A 26066-nucleotide genomic window follows, 5' to 3' on the forward strand; every position below is an offset into this window, starting at 1 on the left:
GACTGCACAGGTTATACCGGACTGAAGCGAGCAAAAGAAGCGAGGGATAGGGCAGTTTGAATTGTGTGTTTGTATTGAACTTGAAGTATTGAAAGGGGCTGCGACCTGAAAAGAGTGGTGGTGATAGAAATTCATCCTCGATTCCCTTGTGCGCTTCTTGGCAATAACACGGTGAAGCATACAAGGTTCCCTCCGCTAGCTGGCTATATGAAAGCAAAACAGCGAGGAAGCTCGCCTTTCCAGATACTTTTGATGGTTTGAGGCTGCATTTCTGCGTGAATGCACCAGACGCGCGTGTGGACTCCACAGTGGAGCGCTCGTCGCTGGGAGACTTTCGCGCTTGGCTGGTTCCGACAGCGACAAGCCCGGCCATGTGGTGGCTGAGGGGATTGATTCCTCAAGCAAGACAAAGTCACGCACGGCGGATACCAATCGCGGCCCACCAGCCATCGACAGGACTCAACGGTGCAACAGAATCGCTCTCGGATGGCGTTCATTGCAACCCGTGACGTTGATTGCAGTTCGAGTTGTGAACCGATCCGCTCACCAAAAGCACGTCGACGTACAAACAGTGTAACGAAGAAAGGTCCACGCCGTCCCGCACTTTGCTGACTAAATGCGGCGTATCCTCGGTGCCAACGACGAGGGGCCTTTGAAATGAGGAGCATTCAGCTCGCGGTGGTGCCGACCAAATAGAGCATTCAACTCGTTGGGCATGGTGCCGACCTGATCGTCGTCGTGGGCAGCCTTCGCCCAGTGGAGCATCTAGCTCGGTCGAATGGGCTCTAGGGAGATAACGTTTGGGTATTTCCTTGTCCACGTGTCATTTCCATCGCCCGAGCATCGGTTTCCCTTGCACTATACTTCGTCACCATCCTCAGCCAACTAAATGTCAAGCTCCACTGCAGCGTCCCGACGGCTTTCAGGTCAAGCTCTAACTGTTAGCCGCCTATGCAAAACACCACTGGCACGGCATAGAACCGAAGAGTTCGGGCGGTCACGGTCACACCGCAGGAATCGGGCGCCACCACAGGAATATGGCCATCACTACGCCGTACAACATTGCTCGATTGCTGTTCAATCCATGATCGCGCATACCGCCCTCGTTCTACATAGTGCGTGCACATGTAAACTTGCTCTTCTGTCTGATTGACTTTGTAGCGACATCTTTTCCAGCATCAACCTTGCACAGCGCGGACGCCTCGGTACTAGAGACACGAGGCACCAATTCGAGCGCAGTGCCAATGGAGACGCTGATCGTCTCCAATCACGATTGGCATGGCCAAGTGATGTCACGCATACGAGATAGGTTCCCTCGCTCGATATCGGCAGCCTGATCATGCATGTGCATCCTCCAAGAATCGGCTCCACGTATTCCCATCAACACTCGACGGCCGTGACACAGCGTTGAGTAGCCCCTTTCGACGCTCCGCCGCCGTGGTGGCTAGCACCTCGGGGCCTGACATCATGGCGATTTCCGCCCGGGCGTCACTGCTGCTTGGCCATGCGACCAAGTAATGAAAACCACTGGGAGCGCCAAAGACATGCACCACCAGATCCCCTACCATTGGCCCTTCAACACGGCGGATGTCCTGCAGCGACGTTAAATAGCTGTGGATGACACACGGACGCTGTGGTCGTGACATCGACTGGCGGTAGTGTACCCCCGGGCATCATCCACCCCGTGCAAAGCGACCAGGAGCAGCACCGACGGACACGCTGCAGCTCGGCGCTCCGGAAGCTCATTGTCCATTTCTCGTCTTCGCACGCACTTGAAACTCAACCAGCAGCCACCCGCCTCCTCCTTCGACAATGGTGAACTGGGTCGAGAACTACCGCAACGCCAACTGGCCGATGGTCTACTACCTCGCGCTCGTGCACATCGGCGCCGTCGTGGGCGCCTCGTGTCTGCCCGAGTGCCAGACCAACACGTACTGGTGCCTCTTCGGACTCTACGTGCTCAATGGCCTGGGCATCACTATGGGCGCGCACCGCCTGTGGGCGCACCGCAGCTACAAGGCTTGCGGCCTCATCCGCTTCCTGCTCATGCTCTGCAACTCCATGGCCAACCAAGGCACCATCTTCCACTGGAGCCGCGACCACCGCGTGCACCACAAGTACTCGGACACGACCGCCGACCCGCACAACTCGGGCCGCGGCTTCTTCTTCGCGCACATGGGCTGGCTCCTGGTCAAGAAGGACCCCAAGGTGGTCAAGGCCGGCGAGGGGCTCAACTACGACGACCTGTGGGCTGACTGGACCGTCGTGCTGCAGGAGAAGCTTAACCCGTGGGGCAACCTCTTCATGTGCTTCGTGTTCCCCATGATGGTGGCCATGCACTTGGCCGGTGAGAGCTGGTTCAACGCGCTCTTCGTGTGCGGCTTCCTGCGCTACGTGCTGGACCTGCACGCGACGTGGCTCGTGAACAGCGCCACGCACTTCTACGGCTCGGCCGAGTACGACAGCACCATTTGCCCGCGCGACAACTGGCTCGTGTCCGTCTTGGCGCTGGGTGAGGGCTGGCACAACTGGCACCACAAGTTCCCGTACGACTACTCCACGGGCGAGGGCGAGTTCCTGCAGTTCAACCCGACCAAACTGCTCATCGACATCTGCGCTATCTTCGGCCTCATCACGGAGCGCAAGCGCGCCACGGCCATTTGGCACCGCATGCGCGACGCCCGCGCCAAGGGAAAACTCACCGACATCGTGGACCCGGAGGGCGACGAGCCGCTCAAGGCGTTCGCCGAGCTCAAGTCCAAGATGCTGTAAGTGTATGTCCGTGTTCTCGTCTGCTCACGAGTAGCTAGCAAAACAAAACCACGTGCTGGCAGCAGCACGGCGTAATATACATGTATCGCTCCTTCCTCTTGCGTGTTGTTGGCATTGGCTGGACGATCTGGAGATTGAAGTGCACTGCCCCACTTACAAAAATCAAGTGTGAATAGAAATTCCCGTTATGAACCCATTTCAGTCGCTCATTTCGCTACTTGCCAAAAACAAGATGGACGGCATCCCGACGCTAGACGAGCTTCTGCTGCCAGACGACCAGGAATTGGATCTATATAAAATCGATAGTGACTTGCCGCTCGATTTCGACCCCATTCTGCTGTTCCCGGAGCCCCTGGAGCTGGTCGCATCTACCGAAAAAGACCCAATTCCCAGCCCCAACGAGCCCGTTTCCAGCGACATTGCCCCCCAAATTGCAGCTCCGCGCCGCAAGCGCCGCAAGGACGAGTTAGACTACCTGCGTATCAAGGCGGCGGAGCTGGAGCAGCAGTTGACGCGCCTCCAACATCAGGAGCTCGAGGTGCAGGAGGAGGCTCCTGCGCGCGACGGCGCCTCGGTGTGGAGGCACGCAGCCAGACGCCAATTGGAGGGCAAACAGCGCGCCCAGAGAGAGAATGAGAAGCTGCGCGGCCTCGTACAGGGCCAGCTCTCGATCGTGCAGAACCTCGAGAAGCTCCTGCGCAAGCGCTCGGCGCTGGAGGTTCGTACTACAGCTTTGGGTACCAGGTTTGGGTACTTTGGAGGCTGTATGGTAGGGACTCATTTTGTGGATTTTGGGTACTTGTTGTTAGGAGTCAGGGGCCTGGGCCAACGAGAGGAAGCGCGTGCGTGTCGAGTATGAAGCTGAGAGCGCCATTTTCGATCGGATTCTGACCAAATTGGACGCGCAATATAAAGAGATGGAGGATGTGTTTAGTCAGAACCGCCACGCGCAGCTCAAGACGGACGGCGAGCATGTGCAGGTGAAGCCGGACGGGTGGAACGGCATGTTCATGGAGTTTTTGTCGACCAAAGTGGTGCCTTTCGAGCTGCACGCGACCGCGGCGCAGTTCTGGAAGTGCATGGCTCAGCCACAGCTCAAGCTTCGAGATGGTCACTACTCGGTGGGTGTATTATGGGTTAGTTTGGTGAATTGGGTACTGATAGTGTTTTTTTGGATATGCAGCTAATTGACGGGTCCGAGGATACTTTGTCTGCCAAGATGGCGTTTACAATGCAGCATAACAAGCACCAGGTGGTGAAAGAAGCCTGGTTCGCGGTCAAACGTTACGTGGAAGAAGATAGGGTCGTGTTCGCGTGGGCCTGCGAGACCAAAGTCGAGGGGACGATGAGCGCCGCACAGAGTATGCGTCATCGAGACACGGGGTGGACTCTGGTTGAACACAGTCCGAGTCACGACGACAGTGAAAACTCTTTGGAATCGACGATCATCCAGACTTGTGTACAAGTGAGGACCGAGTTACCCGAGGTGTTGCCTCGCAGTCAAGAAGAACTGATGGTGCTCACGGACATCGTGACGAGCTCATTTCTTGAGAACCTTGACGGAATTCACCAGTCTGTGGAGGATGCACTCATTGAAGAGGCGATGCGGAGTGGCTGAACAATAAAGTACTGAATTGATGTTGAATAAACGCATATTTCACTGCTGTGGTTCTCCATCACATGCAGAACTGCTTCAATCTCTACGAAATTAGCTTTTGCTTCGCCGCCTCCTCTAATAGCAGGTTATCGATCATGGTGTCATTCCCCACTTCGATATCTTCCCGCGACTGCAACACGAAATCTGTTAGCGCTCCAACTTCCCACTGGGAATTCAGGTCGATGTCAGGTGACATTGTAGAAGACGCTTGGGTTAGAGTGGCTGCCCCAGTACCAGGAACCTCGGGAGAATTCCTCACTACAATCCACCCTGACTCACGAAACGTGAGGCCTCCGGCTGTAGCTCCTGACATTTGGATTTCATCGATGATCGAGTGGCGAACGAGAACAACTCGGTCACTTTCCACGTAGCGGCGAGTGACCTGCCTTCCGAACAATACGGCGACACTATTCCCGTGCTTGATCTCAACTCCGAACTTGCGCAGCATTGTATTATCCCGCGTCTCGACGTGCTGGCGAGAACAGGGTGCAAAGATTAATCTTCACCGGCGAATCAAGGCTGTTGTCTAGTTCTTGACGTACCTCCTCGACGTAGTTGTTGTACTTGTGACCAGTCTCAGTCAGAAAACGCCACATAGCTCGACTAGCTGTGTGCATATCAAACGGCAATATCTTGCTGTCTTGAAACTCGAGAAACATCCCAGCACCATCGTTGTACTTGACGTCTTTCGTGCGAATAACTGGAATTGACATCGACGCAGCGGGGCTGCTGGCAATCTGTCTGCTTGCTTCGACATAGAGTTCGTCTAGACACTGCAACATTTCGTTAAAGAGAGTCGTGGCACTTTTCTCGAATTGCAACAGTGACCTTGAACGCTTTGGTGGTGCTGTAGCAGACTAGTCAAGTAAAGTACACGAGAGTGATATGTCAGCGGTGATGCAATCGTAGAATCAGAGCGGCTGCTCGTACCAGACCGCCCTCTCTTGCCCGCTTGCAAAGGACCCGATGCAGACTTTTTGCCATCCGAACTTGCGTCTTGAGCTTCTCACGCAGCTTGGCATTCTCTACTTCCACTAACTCGCGCTGATTTTTTTGTCGCCCAGCCAATGTCTTCCACAAAGCAATGGAAAGCTCGTCATCGGGAGATGAAGGCGTTTTTGGAGTAGCCGCTTTGGGGGGTTCTTTGAGCTCCTGTAACTTGGTCTCCATCTCTTTCACTTTTGTACGCAAGTACTCAATCTCCTTTTTATGACTTGCTCGTGGTCGACTTGAAGTCCTCTTCGTAGCTGTTGAGACAGGAACAGCCTGCGGCAGTGTCAACGTTTTCGTGGCCATGTTTGACTTCTCTTTGGAGGTACTTCTTGAACTCTGGATGGTCTCGCTCGAATTAACGGGGCCAGGCCTGTCATCTCTGAACAGCATTTCCAAGTCGTCAATCCACACAGAGTCGGACGTTCCCATCGGTTCGCTTCCTTCTGGTTTTGTGTCTGCTGCACCATCTTCAGTATCAAAGCTGCTAACAAAACCTAGTAGGTCCTCGAGTTCGGTTGTTTCGTGTCGGGGCGCGACTTGCATGTCTGTCAACTTGTACGATAACTTATCGGCGTTCGATGAAGTGGTGAGCTGAGGGATGCTGACATCTTGGGATAGGATTGGTCAGAACCGATGCAACTACCCACCAATACCAATTAACCTGTATAATAAAATGGAATATATGAACCAAGTCTGTATTAAGTATCGAGTAACGGAGGCATTACATTATTTTTTGTATTGATGACTTCAAAAAAGCAGACAAAACATTATCATTTACCATGTTTGCGAGGGATCAGTTAGAGCAGGCTAATCTGTAAATCGTGACAAAGCCCACATGGAGTTTGCCTATCCCGTTCAAGACCGGCTTCTTGGCTCCGCCCGAAACTGCAAACTGCAAATGAAGTGGTACATGTGCTTGTATTATTTTCACTATGTTTTGTCCTCAATTGTCCGTAATAAATTACAATACATGTACTGACCTGTCCAGCGAAAATGCGAAAGACAGTTACATTTTCATGAAGTTGCTCGCTGGAAGACTTCTTCTAGCAGTAAGTTCTCTACAATGCTTTCGTTGCCTACTTCAATGTCTTCGCGCGACTGCAGCACAAAGTCCGTCAACGCGCCGACCTCCCATTGCGCATCCAAGTCAACGTCGGGGGTTAACGCCGAGTACGACTGGACCAGCGTCATCGGCCCAGACGCCGAGACGAGACCTGTCACGTCTTTCATCACTATCCAGCCAGAGTCTCGGAACGCCAGGCTTCCTGTAGCCGCACCGGATAATTCCACTCGATCGATAACCGAGTTCCGCACGATCACTATTCGATCGCCTTCGACGTATCGACGAATCGCTTGCTTCCCAGCCATCTTAGCTATGCGTTCGTCTTGCTTGATCTCGACACCGAACTTTCGTAAGACCATGTTCTGCGTTGTTTCAGCAGACTGCTAAACAGCACAACGAGTTAATCTTCCAGAACTATACCAGCGGTAACAGATAATACGTACCTCCTCAAAATATGAGTTGAACTTGATGCCGGGTTCACTGGTATGCCTCCAGTTTGCTCGGTTGACTGCGTCCAAGTCGAACGGAACGAGCTTGCTTTGCATGAACTCTATGAACATCCCAGTGAGATCGTTGTACTTGACGTCTTGCTCTCGTAACAATGGCTGCGATCCTGACACCGTTGGGCAAAGGGCCATGCGATCATCCGTGAAGCTATAGAGCGCATCAAGACTCTCCGTCAAGCTGTCGAATTCACCCGTCGAGCCAATTGCATGCGCATCCTGGGAAAGCTGCTTGAGTCTTTTCGGTGCCTCTCCTGTAATCTGCAAGCACACATCAAACATAATTAGTATCGATGTACTCAACGCAACGCCCACACACCATAGCACCATACCTGTTCCGCTGCTCGCTCACGCTTCCGAAGAATCCGCTGCAAGCTCTTTGCCATCCGGACCTGCGTCTTGAGCTTTTCGCGCAGCTTCGAGTTCTCAGACTCCACCATTTCCCGTTGACCCTTCTGTCGCTTGGCCATCTTCTTCCACAGCGCAATCGACTGCTCCAGCTTCATCGCAGCTTGCTCCGACTCGGGTGTTACAGGTGCTGGCGGCGCAGGAGATTGCACTCCTTCCGAGTTGACCTTCAGCTGCTTCAATTGGTCTTCCATTTCCGTCACCTTCGTTCGCAAGTAGTCGAGCTCTTCCTTGCGGCTGACACGGTGCCGACGTGCGGGCTTAGAAGCACCAGCAGTGTCACTATGGCTTCCCGCGCTGGGCGAAGGACTCGCCAGTCCGAGTGCGTTGGACGCCTGGCTCGACGCGATACTATTGGGCGTCGTAACGGTGGGCGTAGGTCGTCGACGTCCCGCGAACAGCTCCTCCAGGTTTGCGTCACTATCTTTGCCCGAGACTGGTGCTTGGCCCGTCGGCGAGGCATCGTCGTCCATCCACTCGTCGTCTTCGTGGTTGACACCGGCGCCGCTCTCTTCCAGTTCAAAGTCGGCGATGAAGGCCAAAACGTCTTGCAGCCCCATGGGCTCGTCGCCCGTCCTCGGAGTGAACCCGCTCATTGTTCGTGCCACGTTCCGAGCACTTTCGATTGTGACGCTGTCAGCAGGCAAAGCTCAGGAGCGTGTTCCTCTATCCCAACGTACGCCGCTCTAATTAACGTCAGCTGTCAGTCGCAAATACCGCCGCGTTCTTAGGAGGCTGATCTCGTCTCGCCCTGGAGATGGCGGTGATCACCAAAGGGAGCTACAGACACGAAACGCCAAGTGGAGATCGAGAAGAAAATCCAATCGAAGGTGTTTAATGTGCCTCACAAACGACCAGCGCAGCTAGCAGATCCCCCGCTAGATCTCGACAGAGACGAAGCTGCAGCTCGACTTCGCTGTACATGTATTAATACTGTAGCAGCTTCACTGGAACACCGCGAGACTTGATGTGAGCGCTGATGGCTCGACTGGATTTTCGGCTCGCGTTCATTGCCGTTTGCATCATGCTGACACAGCGGCACAGCGCGTAATCGGCAGCTTTACTACAGCTCCGTTGTCAATGCGAGGAAGGTGGTGTGTGCCTTAGTCGACGCGCGAGGAAGGTCTCATAATGAAACTCTCATTTTGAGTGGCCCGCCTCAACAATGAGAATTCTCCAAGAACGTCCTCCTTAGGAAGCTTTCCGCCTTCCAGTTCACAGCCAACGTCCATGGAATTGAGTCGACGGCAGCGGTTGAACACATCGATAAACATGCTGGCTCAGGATTTGCTTGCGGGAGATGCTTATCGACCATCTGTATGGCCCTCAGCTGGATTCTGCCAAAGTGTCCCAACGACTTGCTGGCCTCAGGACGAATCGCGCCAAAGCCGTAAGCTCCGAGCCGATCACGGACGGCGAGAGTACCGCCCAGCGTTGGTGATCAAAGATCTCTTTGCTGCCGACTTACTCCAAGATGCAGGACGAGTCCGAGATGCTGGACGCCGTGTGCTCCTTCCTTGCCCAATTCGACCTGCCCACGGACTTAGCAGCTCTGGTGGATGCGGAGCACGAAGTCGCAGACGTTCCTGTCGAGTCATTGCCATCGGCTCTTGGAGTATTACATGAAGGCACGACCTGCCTCACCGCAAAGACAATCGGAAACTCTTCTACACAGGAGGTTGCGGCCAGTCCAGCCACTTCGGAGGAGTCCACACAAGTTGCAAACACAAAAGAACCGAAGAAAACTCGCCGCATTTCTCAAAAGGAGCATATTGAAACCACGCGCAAAGAGATCCAAGACCTCAACGCTGAACTGCAGACACTAACACGACAACGACAGGAGAGGGTTGTTCTGCGTAATCCACCACTGTGGCAAAAAATCGCTGCTCGACAACTTGTGCGCCGTCAACACTCAGAGGAAGAGAATGTAAAACTACGCGAAATGATGAAGATTCAAGTGCAAGAAGCAATAAATCTGCGGCGCCTGCTCAAACGGCGAACGAAGATCGAGGTAAGACACAATCAGTTGTGTAGTTATGCTGGTGTGTCCAGCGATTTTAATTCGTGTCATTGTTGGTACAGATGATGGAGAACATGCTGGGGACGAAGCGGCTCAGAGCGGAGTCGTTCAGCGTCCCTAAGGACAATCCACAAGTCTTTGAGGCTATGCTACAAGACACGGATGAGCTCTACGTTGGCGTTGATACTCTCTTCAAAGAGAAAGGTCTCTACGAGCTGCCATGTCCTGGGCGACGAAGTGATGCTAGGCGTAACATGGCCAACGGGTTGTTCCTGGAACTCTTGCAACGGCACGTGGTTCCTTTTGGGCTTCGTACAACCGAGAAGGCTATGTGGAAGGCGATGCACCAAATTGCTTTTCAGGGGTTGGACGCTGTTAAAGACTTTCAGCCGGATGTCCAATTCCATTCCCATTACATCGAGGAGACACAGGATACGATGAAGACCAGCTTCTCCGTTGACACTTCCAACTTGGATGAATTAAGAGGCGCTCAACTTCGCATGGTCTATCGCAAGTATGTGGAGGAAGACCGCGTTGTGATTATCTGCAAAGCCTTGATGGAACCACTGCTTTACGATAAGAGCAAGACGTCAGGCTTTCATTCGCGAACGACGCTGCGAATCGTTATTCGACGGGATAATTCCCATGTTGGGGAGGATAAAGTTGCAACCTTGATCGAGAGCCACTTTAGCGCCACACGCTTCGATCAAGGCTGTCCAGCTGCCAGCGCGATCCGTAAGTCACCCAACTTGGATGTTGGCATCGCTGCGTGGGATGAAGCGATTTCTCGAATTGCTCACCAAGTTGAAAGTCTTGTGATCGACGGGGCTTGCGAGGATGTCAGCACTTAAACTTTGAAGATAAATACATTCGGCTATTGCGTTCGAGTCCAGCATTTGCGCTCGGGCAGAACAGAGTTTAGTCGGCACAGTGACTTGATAATCGCTGAGCAAACTACAGTTGGTCATAGTGAGCCTGATACTTATAGTTGAGCCCAAATGAGTCTTCAACTCACACTGAACGACAACAATGCAGCTTTGTAAATCTAAGAGCGTGACGAGCCGAGTCTATCCGACCCAACCTGATCGTCAAGTTCTCCCAACATCTCGGCTATACTCCTGCTCAACAACTTGCCAAGCCCGGTTTTTCAATCGCGATCGGAAAAGAACGCAGGACCCGTTCACCAGGTCTGCACTCGTGACTGCACTCAAGCTCAGCACTACTTACCCTTGCGCCATTTAGTCAGCATCATTTTCCTCGGTGCATCTCGGAGCGTTCCAGCAACTCTGCAACCTCAAACCGAGGCCGCCCGCTACCGCTGGTCAGTCTCTCAAGCTGCGTTGCAGCGACTCGATTTCGTTCTTTGCTTCAGTCACGGATATTGTTATTCGGAGGCACCTGAGACGGATCCGTTGCCATAACATTGGGAAAGGATCATTTCACCTGCAGTGGACGTTCCACTCAAAAGTGCGCCGGTCTGGGCCAGAACTTCTGGCGGCTGGACCCCAACCACTTGGAACTGCCATAGTATGCAGGGAGTAAAGTTCAAGAAGGCTGCAAGTTAAGCTGGAACAATCAACGCTGCAGCGACCGGGGTGTCCGTAAACACCAACCGTAGCTGGAGCCACACATTGAGAAGATCCACCGAGCCATGAGGCAAGTGCGCGCGGAGGAGACTTGCTGTCGTTGAGTCGTCGCCCAAAATCTCCGAGCCTTCGAATTGCGATACTCTATATTGTGTTATCTGTTGTGTGAGACTAAATGAATTGAATTTATGTCATCATTTATTTTAACCGTATATAGTTGTTGACCTCTAGATCTAATACTTAATCAATTTATTCTTTATATCCGTTAGATACAGGTTATTGCAATATATTGCCTGTGATGATGCTAAATGCGGACACCTTTCAGCATGCGTAAACTACAAAGCCCGTCCCGATGTTCCGCTGTCCTCTCTGCCCGAACGGCGCTGCACCTGCGATTACGAAAAATTGCTCGCATCATGCGGCTCAAGTCATCGCTTACTTTCCAATTATCTCCTCGGTCGCCGTTGCGCCTGCTCCACAATGGCCCAAGACGAGGTGGAGACGCTCGAGGCGGCGCTCAACTTCATCTCGCAGTACGAACTGTCGTGCTCGGACGCCCAGTCGCGCGCAACCGACGACGCCATCGACCTCACGCACGAGTTTGCGCACTCGCACAACCTCAGCAAGTCGCACTCGCTCGAAATTCCAGAGCACCATGAGGCTTTGGAGCCCTTCGACCCCGACCTCCACGCCGCCGAAGCGTTCCTAAACGACTTAAAGGCCGAGAACGAGCTGTTCGAGGCCCCGCAGACAGCTCCCCGTGACGTGATGCAGGGCCTGCTGAACATGGCGGTGAGACCGACGCTGTCCCCCACGCCAAGTCGAAGTGTCGACAGCGAAGCTGCCAGTGCTGCGTCCCCGTCGGTAAAGTCGCAACGGCGCCGACAGTCCAAGAGAGACGAGATCAACGACCTTCGCGACACGGTGGCCGAGCTTTCCCAGCAACTTGATCAACTGCAAACGTCGTCGACGCCCAACTCACCAGCGGAGGAAGAAGCGCGTGTCAGATCCATCCTGTCGCAGCCGCAGTCGCTGTGGCAACAGGTCGCTACACGACAACTTTTGTTGCGGGAAAAGGCCGAGGACGTGAATGCGCAACTGCGTTCGTTGGTGGAGACGCGAGCGCGTCAGACCAAGAATCTCAAGAGGATGCTCAGTCGACGCAATGACACGGAGGTAGGTGGAGACGGATTGGTGTTTGGTGTTGCGTTTGACTCACGCTTGTTGCTGCTTGTCCAGACGCTGGAGTTGATCGGTATGAAGCGCCGAAAGCAAATGCACGTGACTGGGCCACCACCGAAGGACAACGAAGAAGTGTTTGCGAAGCTTCTGCAGGGAACGGACGAGCTGTACGTGGGGCTGGACAAGCTCTTCGCCGATAAAGGAATGGCGCAAGTGCCTTGTCCTGGACGGAAGCGGCAAGTCCAGCGTGATGCCGTCAACGGGTCTATCGTGATGTTCCTCGACAGGAACCAGGTCCCGTTTGAACTGTACAAGACGCAGAGAGCTATATGGAAGCTGCTTGCTGGCCGTCACCGCAAAGAAACTCCCTACTCTGAGGTACTTCGTATGGTTCTTAGCTTGGCATGAAGCGATTGATCTAATGAGTTGCGGATGCTACACAGGGAAGAATCGACTGGGAGAGCCAAGAAAAGGGGAATACGCTTTCAAACTACATAGCGTTCAACTGTGTCGCTGGAGACGCCTCCGCTCTGCTTCAGGTGCGGGAAGTCGCTCGAAAGTACATCACAGAGGACCGCGCGACATTCATCTGTCGATCTGTCATGGAGCCCACGCGTACCGGAGAAAAGGGATCAATGGGTTTGAAGTTCCAAGAGACCATGACGATCGTGGCGCGTCCAGGCGAGCCTTTGTCTTCGGGGCAGGAAACCACCATCATCGAGAGCTATCTCTGTGCTACTCGACATGACGAAGACACTGCGTTGGCACGGAAGTTTCGAGGCGAAGTGTACGTGGATATCGCGATTGAAGGCTGGGAGCAATCGTACTCATCCAACAACCAGGACATCGAGAACCTGTTGTTCGACGAGGCGATTCAGGTTGGGTGATGAGTAAAATGGACAGTGTATTAATACATCTGGTTTGATTTTTCTTATCGCCAGAATGCTTTCAATCCTGAAGCGAACGATGAGGTTGCATCGTAGTCGCCTCAGTAATTATGCAGTGGAGGAGAACTGCAAGGCCACACAGTGCTTTGATCTAAGGCCACGAGTTCCTTGGACTTGAATTCCTACGAAGGACGCCTGTGGTGTTGATATAGCTGTTTCTATCGGCGCGATACGGCATTTTCTCTCAAGTCAAAAATGCCGCGGACGAGTCGTTCTGTAGTGCGCATCGGATGGCGCGAGAATACGTCTGCGAACGTCACCGTTATTGATGCGAAGATGAGTGAGTCTATTGCATCGAGTTCAGATAGCCTCGGCTGCTGTCGCGCCGAAGTCGCATTAACCTCTATAAAAAGGCACACTATAGTCGGAATCCAACACAACCTTGCACTCGTTGAACGCAGAATATGCTCTCGTTGTCATGTACAAAACGCTCGTCACTAGATATCTACGGCAACAAAGACGCATTGTTGACTCAAAGGACCACCTTCAAAATGCGCAGCAATCTTCTTCTAGACCACTGTCGGCACCTCGTCGTATTTGTTGTTGCATTCCTCGTTTCCTACGTGGATAAGCTCCTGTTAGCTCTTGCGGCAAGTTGTTGGATAAAGCAAAGTATACTAAATAGTAGTCGCTGTTTTTCTTGCTTCAAAATGGGCATCCTGTGGAGACTTCCAAAAAGGTATTGCGTCCTTCTACACACAAAATACCCCAATAGCCGGCGGCTGGCAAATACATGTAGCCGCATCCTTCTTATCGCGTGTTAGGTGACGGGAAGAGATTCTTCACGTAATGATTTGGAGTGGATTAGGACAGCGGGGGAGAGCGTAAGGTATTAATAAGAGAGGGCTCTTGAGGAGGAAGTCGGTTGAGAAGTGAGGACTGGAAGTCCTAAGCGGGGATAATAACCCTTATCTGTCTTAACCTAACTGGTCTGCATTGCACGGGATACAAATCCCTAGTCCTACTTGAGTACTATGAAAAAGCGTAGGCACGTCGGAGATGCATATTTTAACAACGTGCTTCGCGTGCTGATGAATGTCGTTCAGTTGTTGCTTACGCCTACTTTATAGGCGTCATCCTTCGGAGATAGTTAGTTTATACAGTGTGCAGTATGCGAGAAGTCTCGTCAGCTGCTTGAATGGCACCATGGCCACCAAATCACATGATAGCGACAGTGCATTTCTTCCAAGAGATAAGTCCTTATCCTGAATTTCAGCCTGTCAGGTCAGGCGGAGGTCTCGTTTCGTGATCAGGTAAAGGGATCTGCTTTGGCACATTTGGCCACGCAGTGGCATTCCTCAAACTGACTGATACTCGATAACGCTCTCATGAAGACATCGATGACCTGCGCTGCAGGCGACGAGATCGACTCGTTCCAAGCCACGTTCGACTTCATCGCGGGGTGTGACCTCGCACCAGCAGGCCTGGCTGACAGCCATGCAACGAGCGCAATGCTGGAGTTAATTGGCGCCTTCGAACTAAACGAGGACGACGTGTCAAAGAGTTCTGATAAGATGTCTTCGGTCACAAGCCAGGACGACGTTAGCAGTCTTGTTGCGAGTGCTCCGTGGCCTCAAGTCCCGTCTCAACCAACCAAACGTCGACGACGTGGAGCACCCCGCAAAGACGAGATCGTGGAGTTGAGAAAGACAGCCAGCCAGCTCTCGCACAAACTGCAGGCCTTGAAAATGTCGTCGATCAAGTTGGCGGAGGCTGCCTCGCGACAAAATGGGGCGTCGAATAGTCTGGCCACGACACTGTGGAAGGGCATCGCCTCGAGGCAGTTAAATCTTCGGAAGGAAACGGAAGAGAGGAATGCGAAACTACGCGGCGATGTCATGGAGCAGGCAAAGTGTGCTACGAATCTCAAGCGTATGCTCAAGCGGCGATACTGCGAAGAGGTTGGTGCGGCTGAGATTAATGGGATTGGGTAAGTTTCTGACTGGGGCTTTGTTGTTGTAGATGCTGGAACTCATGCCGATTCATCAGCGTGGGCGAGAAATATTCAGCCAGACACCGACCGACAACGAGCGTATTTTCAAGGAGCTGCTGGAGGGCACAGACACCGTTTACACTGGCGTCGACGCTCTGTTGGCGAAGAAAGGCATGGCCGACCTGCCTTGTCCGGGACGAACTCACCAGGCGTACCCAGATGCAGTGAATAGTTTATTTTTCGAGCTACTGGACAAAACCCAAGTGCCGTTCGACACGCACACGACCGCAGATGCTGTCTGGAAGACACTTAGCGGACGAAAGACTCGTGATGGCGAAATTGTCGAGCTCAAGGTACGGTATATCGTTCAGGTCGCGTGTTGACTGTAAAGGCAAGAACTTACGCTTTTGTTTCGTGACCAATAGATGTGTGTGCAGGATACACAGCAGACAGACGACGTCACCACAAGCCATGCACAGTACGCGTGCACTGCTGCTGGACATGCCTCCTTCGTACAAGAACGACGAGCTGCTCGGAGATACGTTGAAGATGATCGGGTCGTGTTCGTCTGCCGTGATGTGATCGAGCCTACCAGTCGAAGTCTCGGGTGTCTTGGTTTGTTGTTCCAAGAAACGGCCGTGATAGTCGTTCGTAAAGGTCAAGCTTTGGCATCGGGAGGGGGGACTGCTACCATCGAAAAGTACTTGTGGACGACTAGATGTGACGAAGGCAAAGAAGCAGCGCTGATGTTTCGTGGCGCGGCCTACATGGAACTGGCGATCAACGGCTGGAACCGTAGGTTTTCCAACTTAACTGAACGGCTCGAAAACATTTTGTTTGACGATGCTAGGATGCAACTGGAATCACGCAAATAACGTGTCCTTCTTGGCCTTATTCCCTAACATTTCCCAAACAAATTCTCGAGCGCTCCGGCAAAGGTGCATCATTAACAAAAGTAAAAAGGAAAAGTTAGTTTTTATTCTTGTTCCGCCAGCTCAATGAGCACAAACATCCAAGTGGGAAGCGGAGTAGATATTATCAGCCTGGAATCGAGGCTCTCACTCTCGAAGAAAGGAACATGAGTTGAAGTATTCGCCGCTTAAATTTTATCTGTAGACCTTTTGACCTCGATCAAGGCAGATACAACAAATTCTGCAGCCCGACTTGGTCTCGTGGTTCTCTAAGCCGCTGTCGAAGCTATTAAACTCCCGGTGGGGGAATCGCATCCAGATGATGATGGTACGGGGCTCTCCACTGATGCCACGTTCAAGCCGCATGCCTCGTCGATTAGCATGCTCTCTACCTCTGGAGCAATACACGAGACCATCTTATCCCACACGGCAATCCCTAAGTCAAGATGCCCTGGCTCGCGGAAATTAGCGCTCATGGGTATGTCCAAGTCGTGCCGTGACCCGCAAAAGTGTATCAAGAGCTCCGTTGAGTCATCCCCACTGATAGTTGGCTCTATTCCCTGACGCATGACGACTTGCAGCGTTGAGTGGAGCTCATAGCCCACGGGTGCATTGCTGCTCTTGAGCTTTGGTTCCGCCATCATTTCCCATACGAAGACAGCACGGTCTTCTTCGATGAACATGCGCATAACCTTTCGTACCTGTGCACCACTGACACGTTCATGCCCCGGTGTCACCGTGAAGTAGCTGGTAGCAATTGTGTCACGAGATTCCTCGGTCTGCTGAGCGTGGAAGTCCACTAGTTTGATGAAGTCCTTGATTCTCTTAAAGCCACTTGTTCCGAGTTCATTTAGAACCACCCAAGCTGCCTTTTGTGTCTTGAGAAGACTGAACGGGAGCATATTTCGTTGCATCTTTTCGAAGACAATCCCGTTGACGATGCTGCGTTTTACGTCGTGCTTCTGGCCAGGACACGGGAGGTCAGCCACGCCATGCATAGCGAAGTGACGGTCTACAGCAGCGTAGATTCGATCTGTGTCCCGAAGCATTTTCTTGAAAATCGAGGAATTGTCACGCGGCGCAGAGGAAAGTCGGGCATTCTTGCGGCGTTTCATCCCCAGCATGTCTTCCATCGTCTGTACCAAGCCATTCAGTGAGCATATGAGTACGCTGGGCCCGGCAGTCAACACATTTCGTCTATCGTACCTGAATTTTAGTGCGGCGTTTGAGAATGCGTTGCAAACATTTCGCCTCCTGCACTTGCATCTCTAACATTTCGCGTAACGTGACGTTGTCTTCTTCGGCATTGCGTCTTCTCTCAAGCTGCCTCATTGCAGCAAACTTCCAGAGCGAGGGGCCTGCACGTTTCTTCAATACACTGACAGACTGGTTGGTTGGCTCTGCTTCTAGCGTAGGCAGAGTCTTCAGAGCTTCCACTTGATCCGTCAGCTGCTCTACGGACTCCCGCAAATCAACGATCTCCTCTTTGCGTGACTTTCGACCTGGCTTTTTAGAAACCAAGTCGGCAAAATCTGCGTTCGGCTCTTCCGAGGCGGTGCTTGTGACGGTCTCCGTTAACGCAGCACCACTCACCAGTTTCGAAAGCGACCAGCTTCCTTGAGACGAATCCTCACTTCTTGCTGCAGTTGCAGCTTGGTTCGTTGAGACTGTAGAGACCGGAGTGTTTACAGCGCTTATAAATTCGTCAACGTCGAACGAGTCGAAGAGTTGAGCTGCTGCGTGGATGTCGACGTCCGATTCAGCAGCGTCACGTGTATCGAACTCGACCTCAGGGCCATTTTCAAACTCGAGGGAGTGGGTTCGACGGAGAGGAACAAGTGGAGGATCGTTGAGTGACTCAATCGAATCCATAGACAAAGTACTGACGACGGAAGTCTTGGGTGGAGGGAGAGAATGCAGGAATGAGTGATGATGCCAGCAGTTTACTTTGTTCGAGCAAATCGCGTGGCGCCGCATGGTCCTGTTTGTAACCTCGCCAGCAAAAGAGCGAGTTTGAACCTTGCACGTGATCAGTCGACACCAAATGAGGTGTCACCTTCGTCACCACGCTTGCAGTATGTGCAGACCTATTAATGCTTAAGTAAGTGCATTATACGCAGCACATTAAGCCCTGATCTCCCCGTCGTGTCTGAGCAGAAGCTAATGCTTCCGGGGTTAGTTGTTGAATGACGGTCATTTGAGCTTTTGTGGGAGGGTATAACTGGTTGGAAGACCGTTCCAGAAAAATTATCGTAGCTTGTCCGATAGAATGGAGAGATTACATTTGTTTGTGTGAACTTCGTTATCGTAGTCACGAGTGGGCTACGATTCAAGTCTTTGACAAACTGTACTACCAGTAGCAGCGCTCAAATAGCTCAGCGGAGAAGCTTTTAGCGTAATGCACTTGAATCCTGCGCAGTAAATCGTCGTTTGGCCACAGTTTCACTAAAATCTATACGCCAAAGCTCATTCCACATGCGCCTACGTACAAGTTAGAAGAGAAAAGTGCGAATTCGACTGCCTCCCTCTCCGCAAAGGTGCACTCTGAGTGACAAGAACATCCGTAAAAAAAAATGAAGGTTTTGCAAGATATCCAGCAGTCAATGCAACTCTGTCTGCGTATGGAGACAGACAACATGATGGATCGTCGAATCCCGCACCAATTCTTGCATCTTGAGCACCTGACAGCGCACTTCAGCTCAATCGGAGGTCTGCGATCTCTTTTTTCCCACGGGTCAGATAGGAGCATGCTTTCCGTAGCGTTTTTTCGGAAATGGTACAGTCATGCGGGCGACTGAAAAAGTTGGACGTGATCTGCTTCAGATTTACCAACTGAACGTGGACATCTGAGAAGTACTGCGTGAAAAATCGCCACCGCATTGGTTTTTAGCAACCTGGTACCGCTGCTAAAACTACATTGACTATGATAGAAGCGTTCAAGAGGTTCAGATCGACGGCGTACCTTTGGCTGGTCTTTAGGTCTTTTCTCCAAGCGTCTGTATCACAAAGGCTCACCCTTGCTCTAAGCTTTTCGCAGTGCTCTACGAGACAATGAATACGCGTTCAAAATGCATGCACTGGACACAATCTGAGCAAAACAATTTCAATAACAACAACGGTGCTAGTTGCTCTCCGTTGTCGTGGTGGAGCTCATCTTTGCATCCAGCATGAAACTTTCTACTTCGCCCGACACACGAGCGATAGATTCGTCCCAAGCGGCAATTGCCAAATCCACGTCAGTGTGTAACCAAAATTCTTCTTTTACCGGCACGTGCCGGGTTACGCTGTAGTAGCTCTTGATAAGTGTCGTATCATCTTGATTCCCCTGCAGCATATTAGCCTTCTCCACGACCACACGAATTACGGAACGTAATTCAACTCCCTCCTTCCGAGACGCCAACTGGGACTTTGCGCTGATCCGACAGATAAACACTGTTCGATCCACCTCGACATATTTTCTCATCACTTTGCGAATGCGAACAAGTCGCATATCTGCGCGGTGGAACCCTGCAGTCATTACTGTATAGCTGATCATCATAGTGTCGTCTGACTGTTGCGAGTTTTGCGCGTAAAAGTCAACCTGGACGTCGACGACTTTGACGCACTGCAAAGGCTGCATTGCAATTTGTCCGAGCGCTGACGCTACAGCCTTTTTCGTCATCTTGGCTTTGAAAGGCACGATCTGCTTCTCCATAATCTCCAACATGGTTCCATTTGTGGCGTGGCGGTTTGCAGTTCGTGTTTTCCCCGGGCAAGGCACCTGATCCATCCCTTTGTTCGTAAAATCGCTGTCAACTCCAGCGAAGATGTCGTCAGTGCTTCGGAGCATTTCCTGAAGCACGTGTAAACTGTCGTCGGGCTTGGTCTCAGCCATTATCTTGTGTCGCTTTACGCCAAGCATGTCTTCCAGCATCTGCAGCAGAACACCAAGCATCAGTAGTTAGTCTAAAGCTGCGCAAGGAATGCTCTCAATAGGATACTGTACAGACCTCGATCCTCGTCCGGCGCTTCAAAACACGTTTGAGATTCTTTGCCTCTTGAACCTGCAAGTCGAGCATTGCGCGCAGCTTTGCATTGTCCCTTTCAGCCTCCCGACGGCGTTCAAGTTGTCGCGTAGCAATCTGCTGCCACAACGGATCAGTGGACCCTACTTCACTGGAGTCCAGTCTGAACGGGGCCCCCCTTCCTACTGCTTCTGCTTGAGAGGGTCCAGATCTCAACGATTCTAATTGTTCAGAGAGCTCCTCGATTGTACCACGAAGTTTGCTTATCTGTTGCTTCGTAGAGACTCGGTGTCGTAGTCTGGGCTTTGAAGCGACGGCATCTTTCGGAGAGGGCAAACCATTGGCGATGCTGGCCGAGGATTCCTCAGCTGAAATACAGGGTGTGTCAATGCTTTTAATCATAGGATCACTCACCTGCGGTGAGAACTCGCTCTCGGAATGGATCCCCGTACCGAAAGACTCGTCGAGGAGCTGCATCGCGGCTTGGAAACTCTCGTCCATTACATCGCTGGACGCCCCAGCCAACTCCAAGTCAAGTTCGGCAGGCTCTAGTGAGTTCGATAGGTTCGCAACGTGACTCGATTCAGGTTCGTTGGTGTCGTCCATGGCAGCCAAACTGGAGGGAAGCCCGAAGTCTAGCGAGACCGCGTCGAGAAATTCCTCTTCGCTTGGCATGGCGATAACTCTCAAAGTGCTGATTGACACCGTACTGCTGCGCGAGCCAGCACTGCTGGGCCAGCAGCTGGAGTTGATTTTTCCACCACACCTGTCTGGTCCTCAGTGATGTGTCACAGTGATGTAAGAGGGCCGATTACGGTATGAAAGTCGCGTACAGTATTAGCTGTAATGCATTGCCCTTTGCACAACAAGGCCCCAACGATCTCCCGTGCGATGACTTCAACACTGCACACGAAGCCAGTAACGGCTAGCGTGGCCGCAGTCCAGATAACCAGTGGCACGGTCTCCGCTTCATTTCCTGTTCAGTGCTTGGATGGATTTTGTGGAGATGCAACAAGACGACAAATTGTGCGTGATCATGGATGGAATCGGATTGTTAATACATGTATGTATGGATACGCTGTAGTCAGCCTACCGTAGACGTGATGTGTCCTGTAGCGCTCTCAAGGCCAGCCGTGTTCTTAATAGAAATCGGAGCTGCGTCCTAGATCGAGATTTTCTGCAGTAACCGAGTGCCTGCCCTAACTCTGAGGCACAACACCGATAAGTCAATGAATCGTTTCAAATGGTGCTAATTCTACCTATTAGTCTGGAAATTGCCCCTGAATGAGACGTTCCAGTCGCTTCGCCACTCGTAGTTGTTCCTCCAGGCGCTCTCGTAGATGCATGTTCTCTTTTTCGGCCACTCGTCTCGCTGCGTACTGCTTGATTGCGCGTTGTTGCCAGGTTACCACGTCGCTACCGCTCTCCGCCGCATTACGTTTTGTATTCACCGCAGTGTTTTCATTCTCGCCGTTTTCAATGAGTTCTTCACCTTCGACCAGTTTAGCCTTTTGCCGACAAAGCCCAGTAAGTTCTTCGAGCTGCCGCTCCAACTGCTTAACCACACTTCGCAGACGGACAACGCGCTCTCGCACTCGCCCACGCTCTTTGCAAGGCTCTGCCAACGGCTTTGATCCACTGGATGAAACACTGCAATCTTGATCGTTGATGGTTCCAGATGCTGCGGATACTCCATGAGACTGCAGTTGAACATCGAACTCGTGTCCGATGTCTGGCGCCGCATCTTCTGGGGATACTACGAGCGTGTCTTCGATTTCGATGGAATCAAAACACCCTATGGGGCCAACGGCGTGGTCATGGCCGTCGAGTGAGGAGATGCCGAAGTCGTAAGCGTCGATGAAAGCTAACATTTCATCTAGAGAGTGGTCGTGGTCGAGCATATCGCCGATCTGGTCCATAACACTTGCCTCAAGACAGTCAATTCTGCAATGGAGGTGATTGAGACATAGGCAATGGAGGCACTTGCCCACAAGTATCACAAAGCCATGTCTGGCCACTACATGTAGTTCCTTCGGGGGAGCGAGAACATGTCTAACGACACACACAACACTTCCACGACAGGATTTTCAAAGTGGGTAAGCGCGATTTCACTGTATAGGTGCAATAATCCTGAGTTCGTTCGTCTGGAGCTTCCCCCACGACTTGACACTGAAAAGCAAGGAAGGAGCGTGTCCCACGCAGCAACGTGGATGGACCCACCTTGGCCGCTGAAACTTGCGTTCAGCGCAAAAGTAAAGCTTGTATCTACTTCGCCTGTTCATGCATTTTGACTCAATAATCCGTTCCGATATTAAGGATATCGCTCAGTGCCTTGGTGGCACCAATACTTCATGCCAATATGGCACAGACCTCTCCACGCCGCTTTCTCGGTTACGACTATAATCGATCCTGACGAAAAGCTCAACGACATCGCGCAGAACATTTTGGAAAGTGTAGGGGTGATCGGTCGGGGTCTTGCTTAAGCGCGGGTGGATTCTTCTGGCGCCATGGATTTCCTGCATCGTCTAAGGTACATGCTTTCGGGAGTAAACGTTATAGACACTGTTGTTACAATAGACAACGCCAAGATACATGTCAACTCTGCGTTCTCGATGGCGGAATTGCAGTAAAGGAATAAGTGTTCGATTAGCATTTTGACTGGTCCCAGTCAAAAATGTCCGGTATCTCCAGTCACGCTCCGACGTTAGCATCGCAATTATTTTGTAGCATGGATTAGTCGTGTGGATGCAGTGAGTCCTATAAGGTATGCCAAGCAGGTCCACAATAGTCGATAGCGCCTCAACTGTAAAGCGTTGAGTAAGGCAGATGTAACTCTCATGGAAATGTAGGACTGGTGGATTTCGTCATTTGAAATGGCTACCCGAACCTTTCGACTAACTAAATGACCCCAGCATATTTTATTCCGTCGACCAATTCTGCATCTTCCAATCTTCTTCAATCAGGGCCTTCTCGAGCATCGATGAACACAAACTCGCAACTTTTTCGTGTATCGGCTGGGCTAGATTGAATAAAGACCGGACTTGCAGCTCTTTCTTCTGGGTATCATCGTCGACATCAAATGTGAGACGAGAGTACGAGCGTGTACGAGTGCTACTAGCCCCAGCTGATCGGGAATCTTTGAACTCGACCCAACCGAGTTGCTGGCACCGGATACCCGAATACTGGAGCTCATTCAGCTCGATAGGCTCGTACATAGCAACCCATACAACTACTACCCGACCAGCGTCATTGAATCGGCAAATTGTGTACTTGCAGCGGAAATCTGCATCCGACACGTCCGTGATGAAGTGGATGCCAAAATCTTGAGATACAACAGTGTCGGATTTGTGGACAACCTGAGAACCCACCGAAAAAACGTTAGCCAAATCCTGCATTCTCCCCCACCACCCACACGTTCACGCACCCGATGCTCGTAACAGTGCTTCTTCATCTTGTCGGTGGTCAGCACCTTCCAAACCGCGTTGGCAGCCACTTGAGAGGCAAAAGGCAGTATCATGTTGGACTCCATGACGAATGCTTTTGCATTTTTGTTGGTTGTGATAGATGTGTTGACGAAGCAAGCATTCATATCCTTAAATGCAGGCCTTTGAAGCACTCTGTCCATGTCCAGCAACGCATTTTCCGCTTGCACCACCTGGTCCTCGAAAATGTCGTTAGGACTTTTGATCGGTATACTGTGGCGGCCATGAAGGTCTTGCAGTGCTGCAGAATGCTGAAGATTCAAAGGTGTTTCGGTCAATTAAGTATAGAATGCATATCCACAGATTTCGTAAGGTCATACAGTACCTGTGACATTGGGCGACGATGCAGAAGAATCATCATTTGTCGTCCCAGCTCACACTCAGCTTTGAGCTGTTCGCGGAGCTCTTGGTTTCGAGTCTGAGCCCGCATTCTTTCCTTCAGTTGGCTTTCTGCAATGTGTTGCCACATGAACTCTTTGACTCGCTTCCGGGGTGCTATTAATCTATAGCCATACATAGCTTGGGAGTTCTCTGGGGCTCTGTAGTTGGCACCTTTGACTCGCTGTTGACTTGAGATTCCACGCTGTTGTGTGTGAATCGCTTGTATCTGGGCCAACTCTGCTTGTAGCTTCCTTGCCTCAAGTCGGAGGTGGTCGAGCTCTACCTTATCACGCCGCACACGCTTTAGCTTGGGTTTGTTGAGATCGCTGAGCCTTTTCTGGCTCTCATAGCCTGTCGTGCTGGCAGGACTGATCGGGTTGTCGGACATTTGACTCAGGTTCTCGAACTTTGGTGGGTTGCAATCTTCAGTTGTTCTATACGCGAAGGGATCCACAGGTGGCGCTTTCTCAAGCTACTCGTTGTCGCTAACGCCCTGGTTGTTTGGAAATGACACGTTCCAGCCGTGACGTCCATTCCGCGAGCACAAATTGAGAGTCAGAATGCGTGATCGAGCTGTGGTTGTCTATAAACTGAGACCGGATTGGCTTAGCCCCTCCCATGTGGCGTAAGCTGTGGCGAACATAATCTCTGTGCGCTTAGGGATCCGGAGGTGCCGTAAACAGGGTTTGAGTCGCCGCGAAAATCCTAAAACCTTTGACCCGCCTACGCCGAAATCGGATTCATTTCCACCGCCAGTGTGTCTGGTGCTTATTGTCGCGTTTCTTCGAAGAGTCTGTCTTCTATAGCGTTTTTTCGTATCTGGAAGGCGTGCATCCACGCATTGCGCGCATCTGCAGCTTCAGAGGAGGCTGCCCAAGCGCGCATGCCGTCGCCGCTGCCGCCCTCGGGGCCGGAGCACGTCACACTCATGCGTGTGTCAATGCTCGTCAGAGCAGCGACCGCATTATCATCAAGATATCTTGGGCCTGAAACAATGGACACTTGGGTCTCTCGAAAGCCAACATTTGCTCCGATAGGCAGGTTCTGCGGCTCTACCAACGCCCGCGTGATAACCACAGTGCGATCTGCCTCCCGGTACTTCTTCGCCACCCACCGAATCCGGAGAATCATGTCCATCCTTGGCACTCGAAAGGATCGAAGCACATGGCACGTGATGGTGTCCTCGTCCACGTTTACATGACGCTTTAAGAAAACAAGAAACAATGAGAACGTTAGAGCTACACGCGCTCAACTATACGAGAACATACAAGCTCCACAGTTTACCTGATGCATGCTGAAGCGTGACCCCAAAGAGTGCCACATAGCCCGATCTACATCCTGTCTCTCGAATGGCAATGAATACGCCTCGGAATTCTCAAGAAATGAAAGCTGGCTCCTGTGCTCTTGCCATACACCTGCCACGAATGCGTCGAGGCCAACGTAGACGGCGTCGACGTCCGTTGTCAACTGGCTCATCACTTTTGGCGTGTCGGAGGCTTCGAGGCCATTAGAAAGCTCGCTCCGAGTGGACTTTTGCTCGTGGTAGCCCTGCTGAAAACACAGCAACAGCGTCAGTATCGCAATACAACACCAACAAGTGTATTCTAGTGCTGTCCACCCCCACCTCTGAGGTCATTTGCTTCTTCCACGCTAATTTCATGCGTTTCGCTCTGCCGACGTGCAGCATCACAAGAGACCGCAGCCGTCGGTTCTCCCGCTCCGAATCGAGTCGACTCTGATACTGTCGTGATGCAATTTTCTTCCAAAAGGGCAGCACTTTCCCGTTCTTCGTCGCTGAGCCCTGTAGTTTCTGGTCGTACGCTTGAAGTCTCAAATTCTCGAGTCTGCACGCCAATTCTCGCTCCTGTTGCCGTAAAGTCTCAATTTCCTGCTTTGGGGTCACCCGACGACGGACTTTTTCACTGGAAACCGCGACGACGTCGCACGGGCTCGAGGGTTCCTGGACTTTGTCACTGTCTGCCTTGGGCACGGGAACGTCCAGGAACTCCGACAGGTCGGCGAGCGTCGCGTCTAGATTTTGGTCCGCGTCGGCCATAACGTGGTCCGGAATTGGGTCGTCGCAATTCTCGAGCAGGCTCAGAGCAGCTTCAACCGTCGCAGCGTCATCGCAGGCGACGAGGAATGGAGCGACACCTTGAGCCTTGTCCATTGTGGCTCGAGTTTGAGAATGATATGTTCGTACTTATGTGAACTGTTTCGACTA

At 51.9% G+C, this 26066-nt stretch overlaps 12 protein-coding genes across 13 annotated transcripts; 5 read left to right on the top strand and 7 right to left on the bottom strand.

Moving 5' to 3' along the window:
* Positions 1-1812: 1812 nt before the first annotated feature.
* Positions 1813-2772, top strand: KRP23_15135 (Acyl-CoA desaturase; the record flags this gene model as incomplete). Its single annotated transcript, XM_067886040.1, has 1 exon — positions 1813-2772. One exon carries the CDS (start codon positions 1813-1815, stop codon positions 2770-2772), a length of 960 nt encoding a protein of 319 aa, XP_067736798.1.
* Positions 2773-3004: 232 nt separating this feature from the next.
* Positions 3005-4390, top strand: KRP23_15136 (uncharacterized protein; the record flags this gene model as incomplete). Its single annotated transcript, XM_067886041.1, has 3 exons — positions 3005-3490; positions 3582-3893; positions 3956-4390. 3 exons carry the CDS (start codon positions 3005-3007, stop codon positions 4388-4390), a joined length of 1233 nt encoding a protein of 410 aa, XP_067736799.1.
* An 82-nt stretch (positions 4391-4472) lies between these two features.
* Positions 4473-5851, bottom strand: KRP23_15137 (uncharacterized protein; the record flags this gene model as incomplete). The annotated part of the gene is made up of 3 exons (XM_067886042.1): positions 4473-4901; positions 4972-5286; positions 5360-5851. 3 exons carry the CDS (start codon positions 5849-5851, stop codon positions 4473-4475), a joined length of 1236 nt encoding a protein of 411 aa, XP_067736800.1.
* Positions 5852-6436: 585 nt separating this feature from the next.
* KRP23_15138 (uncharacterized protein) lies at positions 6437-7992 on the bottom strand (the record flags this gene model as incomplete). The annotated part of the gene is made up of 3 exons (XM_067886043.1): positions 6437-6865; positions 6929-7249; positions 7321-7992. The coding sequence occupies 3 exons, from the start codon at positions 7990-7992 to the stop codon at positions 6437-6439; spliced, it is 1422 nt and encodes a 473-aa protein (XP_067736801.1).
* An 878-nt stretch (positions 7993-8870) lies between these two features.
* Positions 8871-10267, top strand: KRP23_15139 (uncharacterized protein; the record flags this gene model as incomplete). The annotated part of the gene is made up of 2 exons (XM_067886044.1): positions 8871-9407; positions 9479-10267. 2 exons carry the CDS (start codon positions 8871-8873, stop codon positions 10265-10267), a joined length of 1326 nt encoding a protein of 441 aa, XP_067736802.1.
* Positions 10268-11482: 1215 nt separating this feature from the next.
* On the top strand, positions 11483-13071 carry KRP23_15140 (uncharacterized protein; the record flags this gene model as incomplete). Its single annotated transcript, XM_067886045.1, has 3 exons — positions 11483-12178; positions 12242-12562; positions 12628-13071. 3 exons carry the CDS (start codon positions 11483-11485, stop codon positions 13069-13071), a joined length of 1461 nt encoding a protein of 486 aa, XP_067736803.1.
* A 1388-nt stretch (positions 13072-14459) lies between these two features.
* KRP23_15141 (uncharacterized protein) lies at positions 14460-15939 on the top strand (the record flags this gene model as incomplete). Its single annotated transcript, XM_067886046.1, has 3 exons — positions 14460-15032; positions 15094-15417; positions 15490-15939. 3 exons carry the CDS (start codon positions 14460-14462, stop codon positions 15937-15939), a joined length of 1347 nt encoding a protein of 448 aa, XP_067736804.1.
* Positions 15940-16244: 305 nt separating this feature from the next.
* KRP23_15142 (uncharacterized protein) lies at positions 16245-17847 on the bottom strand (the record flags this gene model as incomplete). Its single annotated transcript, XM_067886047.1, has 2 exons — positions 16245-17111; positions 17182-17847. 2 exons carry the CDS (start codon positions 17845-17847, stop codon positions 16245-16247), a joined length of 1533 nt encoding a protein of 510 aa, XP_067736805.1.
* A 1249-nt stretch (positions 17848-19096) lies between these two features.
* On the bottom strand, positions 19097-20654 carry KRP23_15143 (uncharacterized protein; the record flags this gene model as incomplete). Its single annotated transcript, XM_067886050.1, has 3 exons — positions 19097-19888; positions 19965-20347; positions 20432-20654. The coding sequence occupies 3 exons, from the start codon at positions 20652-20654 to the stop codon at positions 19097-19099; spliced, it is 1398 nt and encodes a 465-aa protein (XP_067736806.1).
* A 587-nt stretch (positions 20655-21241) lies between these two features.
* Positions 21242-21898, bottom strand: KRP23_15144 (uncharacterized protein; the record flags this gene model as incomplete). The annotated part of the gene is made up of 1 exon (XM_067886051.1): positions 21242-21898. The coding sequence occupies one exon, from the start codon at positions 21896-21898 to the stop codon at positions 21242-21244; it is 657 nt and encodes a 218-aa protein (XP_067736807.1).
* Positions 21899-22897: 999 nt separating this feature from the next.
* On the bottom strand, positions 22898-23978 carry KRP23_15145 (uncharacterized protein; the record flags this gene model as incomplete). The annotated part of the gene is made up of 3 exons (XM_067886052.1): positions 22898-23335; positions 23404-23712; positions 23787-23978. The coding sequence occupies 3 exons, from the start codon at positions 23976-23978 to the stop codon at positions 22898-22900; spliced, it is 939 nt and encodes a 312-aa protein (XP_067736808.1).
* Positions 23979-24610: 632 nt separating this feature from the next.
* KRP23_15146 (uncharacterized protein) lies at positions 24611-26012 on the bottom strand (the record flags this gene model as incomplete). 2 transcript variants are annotated; one of them, XM_067886054.1, is made up of 3 exons in its annotated part: positions 24611-25045; positions 25127-25390; positions 25467-26012. In XM_067886054.1, the coding sequence occupies 3 exons, from the start codon at positions 26010-26012 to the stop codon at positions 24611-24613; spliced, it is 1245 nt and encodes a 414-aa protein (XP_067736810.1). The 2 variants fall into 2 exon arrangements, with proteins under 2 accessions (XP_067736810.1, XP_067736809.1); XM_067886053.1 differs by having other exon boundaries at positions 25127-25393.
* Positions 26013-26066: the final 54 nt, after the last annotated feature.

Source organism: Phytophthora ramorum (assembly GCF_020800215.1).
Source record: "Phytophthora ramorum isolate Pr-102 chromosome Unknown Phyram_PR-102_s0025, whole genome shotgun sequence".
NCBI classification, from domain to species: domain Eukaryota; phylum Oomycota; class Peronosporomycetes; order Peronosporales; family Peronosporaceae; genus Phytophthora; species Phytophthora ramorum.